Source organism: Lycium barbarum, chromosome 5 (assembly GCF_019175385.1).
Source record: "Lycium barbarum isolate Lr01 chromosome 5, ASM1917538v2, whole genome shotgun sequence".
NCBI classification, from domain to species: domain Eukaryota; kingdom Viridiplantae; phylum Streptophyta; class Magnoliopsida; order Solanales; family Solanaceae; genus Lycium; species Lycium barbarum.
In genome coordinates, this window is record NC_083341.1 from 686,835 (window position 1) to 700,172 (window position 13,338).

The 13,338-nt window shown below is 35.5% G+C and overlaps 2 protein-coding genes across 2 annotated transcripts; both read right to left on the reverse strand.

Annotated features, from left to right (window-relative positions):
• Positions 1 to 1,225: 1,225 nt before the first annotated feature.
• Positions 1,226 to 1,651, reverse strand: LOC132642101 (uncharacterized). The gene has a single exon (XM_060359376.1). The coding sequence runs from the start codon at positions 1,649 to 1,651 to the stop codon at positions 1,226 to 1,228; it is 426 nt and encodes a 141-aa protein (XP_060215359.1).
• Positions 1,652 to 3,311: 1,660 nt separating this feature from the next.
• LOC132640013 (phenylalanine ammonia-lyase 1) lies at positions 3,312 to 7,530 on the reverse strand. Its single transcript, XM_060356418.1, has 2 exons — positions 6,922 to 7,530; positions 3,312 to 5,428 (listed from the first exon to the last, which is right to left on the reverse strand). The coding sequence occupies exons 1-2, from the start codon at positions 7,344 to 7,346 to the stop codon at positions 3,697 to 3,699; spliced, it is 2,157 nt and encodes a 718-aa protein (XP_060212401.1). The 5' UTR covers positions 7,347 to 7,530; the 3' UTR covers positions 3,312 to 3,696.
• Between the last annotated feature and the right edge of the window lie 5,808 nt (positions 7,531 to 13,338).

Genomic DNA, 13,338 nt, shown 5'->3' on the forward strand with positions numbered 1-13,338 from the left:
ACGTAAAGAACTAATAATAACATTCCCTGGATGACCTAAACGGGAGTGCCAGATATGAGGAGAGATGACACTAAAAGCAGATGGTGTGGAAGACGAGATGGCTCGATAATTTTTGAAGAATGGATAAAGATCACCCGAACTCTCACATCTCATGAGTTTGCTCCCCGTCCGTAAATCCTTCACAGAAAATCCAAAAGGATCAAATTCAACAGAAACCATATTATCGATAGTAAATTTACGAACGGAAATAAGGTTTTTGATGAGTTTAGGTGCATGTAAAACATTTTTCAGGTTTAGAGAGGGATTTACTTGAAGGGAAGTATGACCAGAACCACAAATCGGAATCATGTTACCATTACCAACAACAATGCCATTATTTTTGCTCAATTGATAGTAAGATGAGAGTGTACCTGGGAGTTGGTCATGTGAGATGTGGCTCCGGTGTCCATGTACCAATTGTTGTCATCGGGCGGATTTAACGATATTGTATGCATAGCTTGATCAATATCCGTGGGCGCATACCCACCATGTGATGACGGGGCTGCTGAGTAGAACGACTGAGGAGGACGAGCACCGAGAATACCTTGTTGGGACTGAGCTGGCCATGACTACTGCTACCACCCGCTAGGCTGCTGCCAGCCGCGAGGCTGCTGCCAGCCAGTGGTGGGGTAGGGGCACGGTGGGGTGGCCCACGGCTGAGGCCCCCAAGCAGCCCAAGGGGGGTAAAACCATGACTGGGCAGCAGCCCCTTGGTTCGGCGACGCAGCGGGCAAATTGCCTTGGGAGTTGTGCCGGCTGCCCCCGCCGCTGCTCTGTCCGTGTCCTCCGCCACCGCGGTTACTGTTGCGGTTGCTGCCGCCGCGACCGCGGTTGTTCTTCTTTCCGCGATTGTGAAAGTTTCCTCGATTATTGGAACCATTTTCAGAATTGTTGGACTGCCCATTACTAGAAAAATTATGAGGATTAATATTGTGGGAAATGAGAGCAGCATTCGACCCGTAGTCGTGAATGGCGTCGTCGCCATGGCTGTCTTCCTCAAGTTCGAGCATCGACCGGACAACGTCAAAAGATGGGAGAGGAGTACAGTGCTGTACCGTCGTTCGAAAGGTTTTATATTCCTCCGATAATCCTCGCAGAAGACGAAGCACAAGTCGTTCGTCGGAAACTTTGTGGCCGACGTTTGCGAGATTGTCTGCGAGAACTTTTAGCCTGGTGCAGTATGCTTTCACATTCGAAAAATCCACCAATTTGGTGTTGGTGAATTTTGCATCAAGAGCAAGAGCCCAGCCAATTTGTTGTCCTGAAAGAGATGAACAAGACGATTCCATGCCTCGGCTGCGTTGTCCTCTTGATGAATGATCTTGTTAAGAAGATCATTCGATATTATACCATATATCCATTGACGAACAATGTCATCTAGCCGTTCCCATAGAGCCTTCGTAGCAAGTTTCTCTGCTGCCGGTGCCGGTGGTGGCACGGTGGGGGAGGCAGGAGGTAGTATGTGGTCGATCACCAAGTTTGCTCGGCAATGGAGCTTGAAGAGGGTAGCCCAGTTGTTGTATTGGCTTCCTTCATAGTCAAGAACAATAGGAATGCATGATTTGATATTGGTGACTGTAGTCGCAGGGTGCAACTTGGACGTGTCAGCCATGGAGAAGAGGTGGAGGAATGGCCGAAGAGAAGGAAGACAAAAAAATTGGGCGGCGGCTAGGGTTTAGGTTGCTAAGGTTTTAGGAGAGACCTAGTCTGATACCATGAAAGAGAATATTTGTCGTGTCTATTCTCGTTCATTCCATAGGTTAATATATATCATGTACAACATAATTGTAGGCTACAAATTTGGAACTAATTTGACTAATGGATTCTAACCTATGCTATCCTAAAATAGAAGATTACAAAATATATCTAAATATTTACATACTCTAACATTGACTTTTAAACATTTTCCTTTTTTTAAAACCTTATGACATGTCGTGTTGTGACTACATGATTTACATAAAAATAAAAATAAAAAAGTAGTCTTACGCTATTCGAGGAGATTTTAGACACGAATTTACAAATTGAAGTGTGTAAAAGAATATTTATAAAGGAAAATGTGTAAAAGGAATTTTGTGCAAGTTGAAAGAGTAACGTACCATATAATTACTCCATGTATTTCATTTTATTATGCTTAATACATCGGTAGTCCGTTAAATTTGTCAGGATATTCCATTTAGTATTTTAGATCTAAGATTTATTCCAGTTTAACACCTTATCTCCAAATAAAGTGTTCTAGTTAAGTACTTTTGGTTTAAATTTTTGGAAATCTTTTTGCGGGTGTTTTCATTCGTCTATTAAGTAGTTAAGTCAACCACGTAAAATATGTCATCTCCTTCACATTAATCTCAAGAAAATGCTTGCGATTTTACGGCTTAGTGAGGCTAATGCCACTAAAGCTTAGGTAGATAAGTGTAACTGTAACAATCATTCGTTAGACCCGTTGTGCTAGACTTCATGCAAAGCTTGAATGTATCACAACATCCTCCGCTTACATAATTGCTATTTTGGTATTGACACTGAAATCACCCACCAAATTACTGATGTCACATAGTAAAAAAAAATTAAGGGACATTTTGATTATCTCTTTTTGGACATTCTTGAAAAAATCTTTTTGAAATATTATTCGAACATTTGTTTAGCATATAAAGAGATTTTACGGGTCGAATATTGGGTTGGAGCGGAGGTTTTTGGTTAGAATAGGTAGGGTTCGGTGTTCTTTATTTATTTTCTCGTAAAAGATAGGTGTCACGTCATTAGAAAGTGACTGGATATATAATTTGAGCAACATTTGGAATGAATTAGCAAAAGAAATATGACTTTTATAATACAAAAGGAAAAAAATGACATTTTGAATTAAATAGCACTTTTGTGATACAGAAAAGAAAGGTGACCTTGTTACTCTCAAAATTTGACCCATTTCTCTCATTCAAAGTTCAGGATAAATGAGTAATATGGATTAGGACATTGTGTTTTTTAAGTTTCTTTCATGTTATGTTTACCTACTTTTTGTCAAAAAGCTCATGATTAAGTTGTGCAAAAATTTTAGATCATTTTTCACTCTCTCTCCTCACCTACCAAACCTCCTCCCAACTCAATGACAAATCAAGAAGGGGATTTGTTGGCTAACAAAGACTTAGTCGCCAAATATTACTATATTTATCTGTCTTATCAACAATCATGAGGCAATAGGGCCAGCATAATCAAACTAATGACGACAAACTAAAGAGCAAAAGGGACAAAACAAAACAATTAGTTACCTAAACCCAAAAGTGTGGGGACAATGAAAGATATTTAACTTGTTGAAGTCGATTTTCTTAATCTCTATACAACATTTTCTTCTTGAAGGAAGCCACAAAAATTTAAAATACAGTTGCTTAAGAACAAGATACAAAATATTATCAATAAGTTTAAAGATTCACAAATTAAATATTCATACAAACCATTAAAAAAAAGTTCCACTAAACCAGAAAAATAACTTAACAAGTAATGTACCAAACTCGGTGAAGACAATATCCTTTTTATCGCCTTTCCCCACGTTTTTCCTATGTTGCTCGCATCAGTATTGGATCCTCCAAAAATGCATCATTTTAGAGGATCCGACACGCACTCGGTGGCATTTCTTAAGAGTCAGAGCCCGAGCAACATAACTTTTTTCTCTTAGCGAAGTGGAAGAGGAGCACCATTCCATTCCTTCAAGCAATTAAGCAATGGATCTATCAACTTCCCTTCATTCATAGCTGTGAACACTTTGTCAAATTCTTCACCAGGGGACTGAACTTTCTCACCTGTCAAAAAGTTAGCCCCTAATTCTTCCCTCACAAACTTGTACAATGGGTATGACCTGCATTCTTTAATCCGATTACCAATAGGTGCCTTTCCATTCTCCAAATCACATCTAACACTCTCAATCTCCTTAGGCAAAACAATTCTCAATTCTTCCTCAAATGCACTAATCTTTTGGAAAATTTCAGTGTTAGAATTCTTCAATGCATGATCCACCAAGACTTGTCTTAACTTTTGCATTAAAGGGTAATTAGCACTGCAGCAATCATCAGCATATGCATAAACATATTCTCTATCAGCAATTGTGAGCAAATCTTTCTCACAGAATCTTGATTGGTGAAGTTCACCATTTTGGCCAGTGAACAACACTTTCTTGGCTGCTAAACTCACTGCACTTTTCACTGTGGCCTTGAGATTTTCTTCCAAATGCCTCAAGTCTATGGCTTGGCAAAGTGCTACCAAATAAGTGGTTGACATGAGTTTTAATATGTCAACTGCCTCTGCTGTCTTTCTTGACGAGATTAGGCCTAATGAGTTGACATCCTGGTTGTGTTGTTCAGCACTTTGTACATGGTTAGTCACTGGATTTGCAAGAAATTGGAGCTCGGAACAGTATGAGGCCATTGCGATTTCAGCACCTTTGAATCCATAATCCAAGCTAGGATTCCGTCCCCCGGTGAGATTCGAAGGCAACCCGTTGTTGTAATAGTCATTGACAAGTTCTGAGAATTGTGCAAACATGAGTTTACCAATTGAGGCAAGTGCTAGCCTTGTGTTGTCCATTGACACACCTATTGGTGTCCCTTGGAAATTCCCACCATGCAATGCCTTGTTTCTTGATACATCAATCAAAGGGTTGTCATTAACAGAGTTAATCTCTCTCTCAATCATCTTAGTTGACGATCGAATCACCTCGATTTGCGGGCCTAACCATTGTGGAGATGTCCTAAGCGCGTAACGGTCTTGTTTAGGCTTTTGTAAAGGGTCCATTTCATGGATTTTCTTGGCTTCTTTCACATAGGAACTTCCATCTAAAATGTGTTCCATTATAGCTGCAGCTTCAATTTGGCCTGGATGATGTTTCAATTTGTGTGTCAAATGGTCCGTGAATTCGGGCTTTCCTTGCATAACTTCAGCAAAAATTGCTGATAAAACTTCAGAAAGTATAGCAAGAATGTTGGCATCAAAAAGAACCATTGAGGCCAAGCCAGAGCCAACAGCAGTGCCATTCACTAAAGCTAATCCTTCTTTGGGCTGCAACTCAAAGAAGCCGGTGTCAATACCGGCCCGTTGGAACGCCTTGACAGCATCCAACAACTCTCCATTAGGCCCGGTGGCCTTGGAGTTGGCCCGGCCCGTTAAAAGCCCCGCAATGTAGGACAGTGGTACCAAGTCACCAGACGCTGTGATCGTGCCACGGAGGGGCAAACACGGGGTAATGTTGTTGTTGAGCAATTTTGTTATAGCTTCCAAAATCTCAAATCTTATGCCAGAGTAGCCTTGAAGTAGGGTGTTGATCCTCACTACCATTGCCGCCCTCGTGGTGGAGTGTGGCAGCGTGTGGCAAGACTCTGTCCCATTGCCAAAGATTCCAGCATTCAAGAACCTGAAATTCCGTTTAGCAAAATCATCAAGCTTAAGTTGACGTACAAAAATTCTACAAATTCTAACCAAACCTTGAATTTGTCCTATCCAATCAAATATAGGAAAAAATTATCGCATGAATGTATTGAAACATTATGAATAAATGTTTTCCCTTAAATTTTAGTAAAAGTGCCCGTCTTTGAACATTTTAAATCTTCAAAGGGGTACGATCAACGGTAGTATCAAAATTTTCACTAAAAGAATTACAAAAAAGCTAAAGAGATTCAACATCTACTATATATACATAAAAAATAATTTCACCTAATGTATATAATATAAATTTCCAGCGAAAGATTGGATTATGAATTATTAGCATGGACTACTTTAACCTAACAAATTTATGGATGAAATAGGTAGATGTTCCATCATTAAAGGCCTCCTTTTTTAGGCAAAAAATTCGACCTAAATATGCAGCTATCATTTATTATGCAAACGAAAACCAAACGAAAAAAGCAGCTATTGAACTACTTCATAATGTATAAAGACTTTCATGTTGTCAAGTGCACTTGGTCAATTCACGTGGCATGTTCACACCCTCCAAACTTTATTAGATTAATTAAGAATTTTATTTTTGGGGTAAAAATAAATTGAGTAAATTAAATATTAGTAATAAATTAAAAGGAATAAGAAAAGGTTTCTTTTTATTTGCATTATACGTGTCTACAACTACCTTTTCAAAATCTATGAAGACACACCTAACATATTAGTAATATGGACTTCATTTTATTTTTTATGTTACAACTCCACTATTTTATAAAAATAAATAAATCACCCACTTTGATTCTTGTTTTTAAAAATTATCTGTTTGTTGGCATTAGATAAGGAAAACTTTAAAAAAATGCTTCGACAAGAGCAAATGGACAATTATTGTTAACGAAGATATATTTTCTATTAATAAATTCGACGATTCAATATACCCTAGTAAAATTATCATGAGAAAAGATCATGAAAAAACAATAATCTGGTTTCTTTTTCTTGACTTTTACCCCCGATCCTTTTTCTCTCACTTAATTTGTTTAGTTATTTATGGAAATGAAGGCTACACCTTCCTAATTATTACTTAACTGTTTATACGTAGCTACCTACCTCCCTGATGAGGTAAAAATTATTTACATGATCAGTTTTAAATTTATCCGCGCCCCAGAGGGAAAAAATATGAGTTTATGTATGATATTCATTGCGGACGTAAAACTATTTACACAATCAAGTTTAAATTTCTATTATAATGGAATAATTGTTAATCTATCTATATAATCTAATAAACATGATAAACGACCTATTAATTATAATATGTTAGACTATGTATATAACTTAAATTCCAAAAAATTATAAAACCCCATAATATTTGGTTCTATTCACTCTTCCAGACAGTAATCAAAAAGGTAAAAGTAAAACTTAATGAGAGACCATTTAGACTATGTATAATAATGTTACGTTGTAGTAATTTGTATTTACCTTATTAGCTCCTTCTGTAGGGCAGCACCTTTGTTGGTCCTTCTATGTGATGTTGCACCAAAACCAGTAGTAACACCATAGCTATCAGTCCCATTTCTCATTCCTTCCATCACCCAATCACTACTAGCCTTGACTCCGGCCCGGGCCGCCTCTGATAGCCGCACGGTCACGTCCTCACTTGACCGTGCAGCTATGGCGGCCACCTGAGCCACCGTTAGCGTCTCGCCCCCTAGTCGTACCACTGGCTTCCTAAACTCCTCCACCATTTTTTTGACTTCATCAAGGTGGCTACCTTTGAGAGCGTCTGCTGACATGTTCCAATTCAACGGATCTTCTTGTTGTTGTTGTTGATGGCCCTTAATGCAAAAATCTTGTTCATCATGACTAGTATGATCATTACTACTTCCATTGGCATAGTACTCCATTTTTTTATCAAGTACTCAATTGGTTAGGAAAACCAAAAATATGTGATGTTTGATGAATATTTGAGCTATAGGTGCAATGTATATATCAACGTTTGCTCTATTCTTTTTTTTTTTTTTTTTTGGTTGTTGGAGTTAGGAAATTGCAAAGCTTATGAGTAATAAATTAAGCTGAATTTCCTGAGTTTGTTGAGCCAAATGTTAGGTGTTTAAATAGAATGGGAAATTATACATTGTCATTGAGTGTTGGACTTGGCAGGCCGATGTGTTAGTTGAAGATCAATACCGGCCGTTGGATTGCACATGGGAACGACGGTTCTGATTGAAGACACGTGGAGAACATGAAGGTAGTTGTACATATTCTACTATCTTATAAGTGGGAGTAAGAACACAGCAGGTCAACGTGCCTGCTTAGACTTTGGAGGGCAATTTGGTCATTTCGGTAAAATTTAAGCAGTATGGTTGGCTTGAAAAAAAAAATTACTGGTGCTGCAATAGAAATTTAATGGTAGTGAAAGAGAAAGCTTACAGGAGAGTAGCTCACCAATTTCGGGCATAAGTCTCAACCCTAATGCATCAATTTTTGTGCCTAAGAGCAGTGGAAAAATTGCAACTCAGGTGACTACTCCATTTGGTAGCAATCAGCTAGGGGTGGGCATGGTACGGTATTAAAAACTTCAGTATAATAATTTCTGTTTTCAGTATTTAAAAATACTATACCATTACCATACCAAATTAATTCAGTATGGTTCGGTATTTTGAAGTTCGGTTTTGATATTTTATGGTATGGTAAATCGGTAACCATAGTTTGTTTCATTTCGACTTACATATACTCATATAATTGAGAATTATCACTTCGGCTATTTAAGAAATGTCTCAATAATATCGTACTAACACCTTACACATGTAAAAATATTCAAAAGAAAGCACAAGCAATCCTCTTCGTAAATCAATTAGACAAAAAGGGCATTTCAATCAAGTTTAATTAGTCAAAATTTCAACATCTAAATAATTAATTTTGTACTAATACTAGATTATATAGTTGATAGTCTTTCAATACTAATATATATGAATTGTATATGTAACTATATATTCGGTATGGTAATCAGTATATACCGTACCATGCCCACCCCTACAATCAGCAACATAAAGGGTGTGATGTTACACCTCTAGCTAAGAAAATTTGCACAACCAGTACCACATCTCCTGGGAATATGTGGTAGCAAGCAACATCACCTACCGCTTATGATATTGACTTGGGCGATGACGATGACATGTCTGATGGGGATGATAGAGGATGCTATGCTGGATATATGCTTTGATAAGGTGGCCAAGAAGATCTCTCACCTAGGCAACAAAGAAGTGGAAGTAACAAAAGTAAAAAGAAGACACATGGAATGCAACATAGTTGAGATGGTAATGTTACTAAGGAATTTGTTTCAAGGCACCTATCGATGCAACTGGCAGAGCAGAATCACCTGACAGTGTCAGCAACTTTAAAAAGATCCAATAAATCCAAGAAGTGATTTATTGTTCAAACCTCTACCATACTTTATTAGTTATTAACTTAGTGATATGTTTAATTATCATTTCTTGATTTTATATCTATAAATGACATGATTTTTTATGTTAGACCATTAATATGGTTATTACATAAGAAAAAAGCATCACCGTATTAATAAAATCAAACATGCTACAACTGAAACTATTAATTTCAGACAGTGTGATTGGACCAGCGCAGAGCGCAGGCTTTCGCTTTCTAGTATATAAAATGAATGGCAGCAAGGTAGGCTTTTTCTCACTAACACCCCCAAGAAAAAACCCACCAACCATCTTTTTAATTTTTATCTATTCAAGAATTTAAGTTTGTAGGTATAATAATAACAAATTAAGTCAATGGTTGAAAATTCTTGGTAAGGAATACCTTTTTCTTTTTTATAAGTATTGAATTAATCGACCAGACAACTAACGAATTACAAATATCAAATGATTATGCAAAACAAAAATTAAGTCAGTGAATAGATAATAGAGGCAGATGTAGAGAACAAGTTACAGGTTTAGCTGAACGCAGTGATTTGGCTCAAATCTTATGTATGTGCAAAAGCTTATAAAATAAATACAAATAATAGTTTTTGAACCCATAAATACATAGGGTTGAGGTAGAATTTGGAACTCAAACCCATAATATTCAAATTTTGGTTCTGTCTGTGATAAATAATAATAATCCCTCCATTTCAATTTAGTGTCTTATATTTCTTTTTGATCTGCTTCAAGAAAAATGTATATTTTTGTATTTGACAACTCATATTAATTTTGATACTCTACATGACATATTTAATACCATAAGATTTAAAAATCTTTCTTATTTTATAAATATCGTATTTAATTAAACTAAGACACTTAAATTTAAATGTAGAGAGTAATATTATTTTAATCATTACGTATATAATTTAAGTCACGTAATATATATAGTTCAAGTCAAAGAAATTTATAGGGGAGTTTCAGTCGAATATAGTTCACGTAATTATTTTAATCACCAACTGCATGGTTGGTGAGAAGGAATCACACACAAAAGCAATACGTCATTTCACATTTGAGGAATATGTGAAAAATTTCCGTTGAAGTGAAGCAAAGTTTCTTTAATTCTGAATATTCATCTAAATGAGAAGTTTTAAAGAGTGGTTATTTCTTACTTTAATTAGTGGGCAGGGACAAAAAGAATATTCGATGAAGCTATATTTTTGGACTAAGAAATTGTTTCAAGTTCTTGGTTCATTCAACTTTAATTCTTGATTTTATTTCTTGTTGTTGTAATTTGGTATGCCAAAATTTCGAATTTTCTAATAGACATAACTGCTAGAACTTTTCCTGAAATGTTATATTCCTGTAGAATTATAAAAAAAGTTTTTGTCATAAGAAATTAACAATAATTTTCTCTCCGAAAATGTGGAGGTACTCTTTTCTATATTGTTCGCTAGCTGCAGCATTTTCAGTTGTAATTCAGGTACGATCGTAGATGATATTTTATAATATAGTTCGTGCTTTCTTATAGGGTTGTGATTATACTGAACACTAGTCAAATAAATTTGAGATGTATAACTTTTATGTTCTTATGTTCCCTCCAATTTTATATTCATTGACTTAAATTTTATATATGTACTGAATCATGTTTGACCTTCTGTTATGTTATTATATATAGATAATGTGGGGTTCGAAGATGTGGCTACTCTATTCATCTAAAAGTATTTGTAAAAAATTTACTATTCAGTGTAAGATATTTATTTTGAGCATCGATTAATTTAAATTTGCGCAATATAAAGTTCATTAAAAATAAAAGCGTCTACCAAAATTTCTTCCATTCTCAAATTTAAACTCGAGATCTCCTATTAACGATTAACAATTGTTATCCATTCTATCATAGCACAACACGAGATAAGCCACAACTACTTTATTGGCTCAACCTACCATTTCACTAAAAAAAAATGTCTTAATTTAAGGTGTCGTTTAACCATAAAAATTATTCTTTTTTTTCCGGAATCAACGTTTGGCCATGAAAACTCTGAATACAACTTGAAGTTGTATTTCGGAATACCAAAAACTCAAAAAAAATTGTTTTTTAAAAAAAATCACTTTTTTCACTTTTTTACAACTACATTTCACCTACAATTTTAAAAACTATGGCCAAACACAACTCTAACTCCAACTTCAAATCCAAAATTCCAAAAAAAGGTGAATTTTTTTGATATTTATGGCCAAACGACACCTAAATATATGGTACTTGGCCAAAACTTCAATAACAATGACAATAGGTATAGCCACTTGTTGCTTGGACCAAAAAAAAAAAACGTGTAACTACTTTATGTCGACTAATGTCGGAATTCGCCTTGTAATTAAATTCGAATACGACAATGATAATTTTAAGATTTTACCTTTTGTCTTAAGTTAGTATTTATTTATTATATTTGTGGATAATGCAATTTTATTAAATTTAAATTCAAAAGAAATTCATATCATAATAAATTCAAGATATTAGTCCAAATAAATATTGTGAATTAATATAATTTTGATTAGTTATTTAAGTCTAATAAATATGGATTTAATTAATGGTCCGCTTTTATTGAGCTAGTCTATTAATTTGGGCTACAAATGATGAGACCACTTTGCTAAGTAGGTGTTTGGCCATCAATTTTCAAACCAGCGTTTGGTCATCAATTTTCAATCATGATTTAAAACCTGGTTTGAAACCATGGTTTAAACTCAAATCATCCAAAAAGCATGGTTTGGGATTTGAAACCATGGTTTCAACTTTTTTAAATACAAAATTTAACTCATAAGTAAATATTTTGTAAAAAAAGATCCATAAGTTGGTAAATATTTTTAACAATTACCCCCATCAATCATTTACCAATCTCATTAACTTCCACCAACCTTTATTTATGTTTATCAACCTTTAATTTATGTGGGAAGATTATATTAAATAGTAGTTACATTATTATTCATGTTAAATTTTCGATTTTATTGAAGTAAAGTTTGATTAATTGATGTTGCATTTTCTAGAAAAGCCTTCTAGTAATGTACTAATTTTGTTATAAACTATGATTTGCTCATTTGTTAAGATTGTATAAGAATTGAGAATGTTTTGATAGTTTTCACAATTTGTGGGGTTTTTATGTCTATAAGAGAAAATACAACTTAAAATATCTAAATTGTATGTCCAAACATGGTTTGAAACCTGGCCTAAGCCTAGAATGTCATCTTATTCTATGTGGCACCCGTCAAATGATGTGGCACCCTAAGTCAAACTAGACAGCAAGTAGGATCCCGCCACGTGTCAAAATAATGCAGCATGCCTAATCAAATCAAAGGCCAATGACGATGTGCCACGTGCACAAGTGACATGTTCCGGCCAATCAAATATGGCTATGTCGCGTCATTCTAATTGGTCGAAAAGGGTTCATCCTTATCACAACTCCTTCATCCTACAACTATAAATAGGAGTCTTCATAATTCAGAAAAAAGTCAGAATTAAAACAAGAAGCCAGAGGGAGCTTGCGAATCAAACGCTACAAGTTTTCTACAAGCATTCCCCTACAAGTTTCAAATATATGATGATCAAGAACGAAGACAACTGAAAAACCAAGGCGTCCAAGTTCAAAGTTACTTGTTTGTGGGATAAATACTGTTTGTGTAGCGCCCATCAAAGCGTTCGTGTCGAATAAATCAAATATATAATCAAGTTCAAGCTTCAGGCCCTTAAATTCAAATGCAAGTCAAGATCAAGAGCATCAAATTCAAGATCAAGCTCAAGCTTAAAAGCCTTTGAATTCAAATACAAATTAAGATCTAGCTCAAAGGCCCTTGAATTCAAGTACAAGTTCAAAATCAAATCAATCAAGTTCAAAAGCTCTCGAATTGATATTTGTAAGGAAGAATCAGAGGAATCATAGTGATTATGATTATAACACTCATATTTGGAATCAAATACTACGATTGTTGCGATATGTTTCTGCCTTAATTATTATTTTCTGGACTTGAATTTTATTGTCTACAAAATTTGGCATGCCCAGTGGGACCAAATCTACCCTTCATAGTCTCTCAAAAATCAGCTATGCCAAATATGGAACCACAAAAATTCAAAGATGGAAGCTCCATTTTAATGGATACTTCAAGTCTCGTCTTTGAGTTTTGGCAAGTCTACATTCCGACAAACCTTGAAGTAGGGGGCATTTATAGACATCGAAATTTTGTAGGACTCTATAAGACGGATCCAACCCATCTTTAAACTCTACGATCTGCTGAGGTTTCTTGGAGGCTACTCTCAGTTGCGGATCCAGGATTTGAACTCAAGGGGTTCGAAAAAACAACAAAAAGCTAAACATAAAAAATAATGTCAACGCTGGGAATCGAACCTTGGATGTTGGAGAATTTTGAACATCCTGGACCATTTGAGCTAACTTTTTGGATTTGTTTAAGGTGTTCAAAATCTATATATATA

Excerpts from the sequence above, each read along its gene's own strand:
- LOC132642101 (XM_060359376.1), bottom strand. The coding sequence starts at position 1,651 with ATGGCTGACACGTCCAAGTTGCACCCTGCGACTACAGTCACCAATATC.
- LOC132640013 (XM_060356418.1), bottom strand. The coding sequence starts at position 7,346 with ATGGAGTACTATGCCAATGGAAGTAGTAATGATCATACTAGTCATGAT. Across the intron at positions 5,429-6,921 it reads CTACAGAAGGAGCTAATAAG|GTTCTTGAATGCTGGAATCT; the intron begins GTAAATACAAAT and ends ACGGAATTTCAG.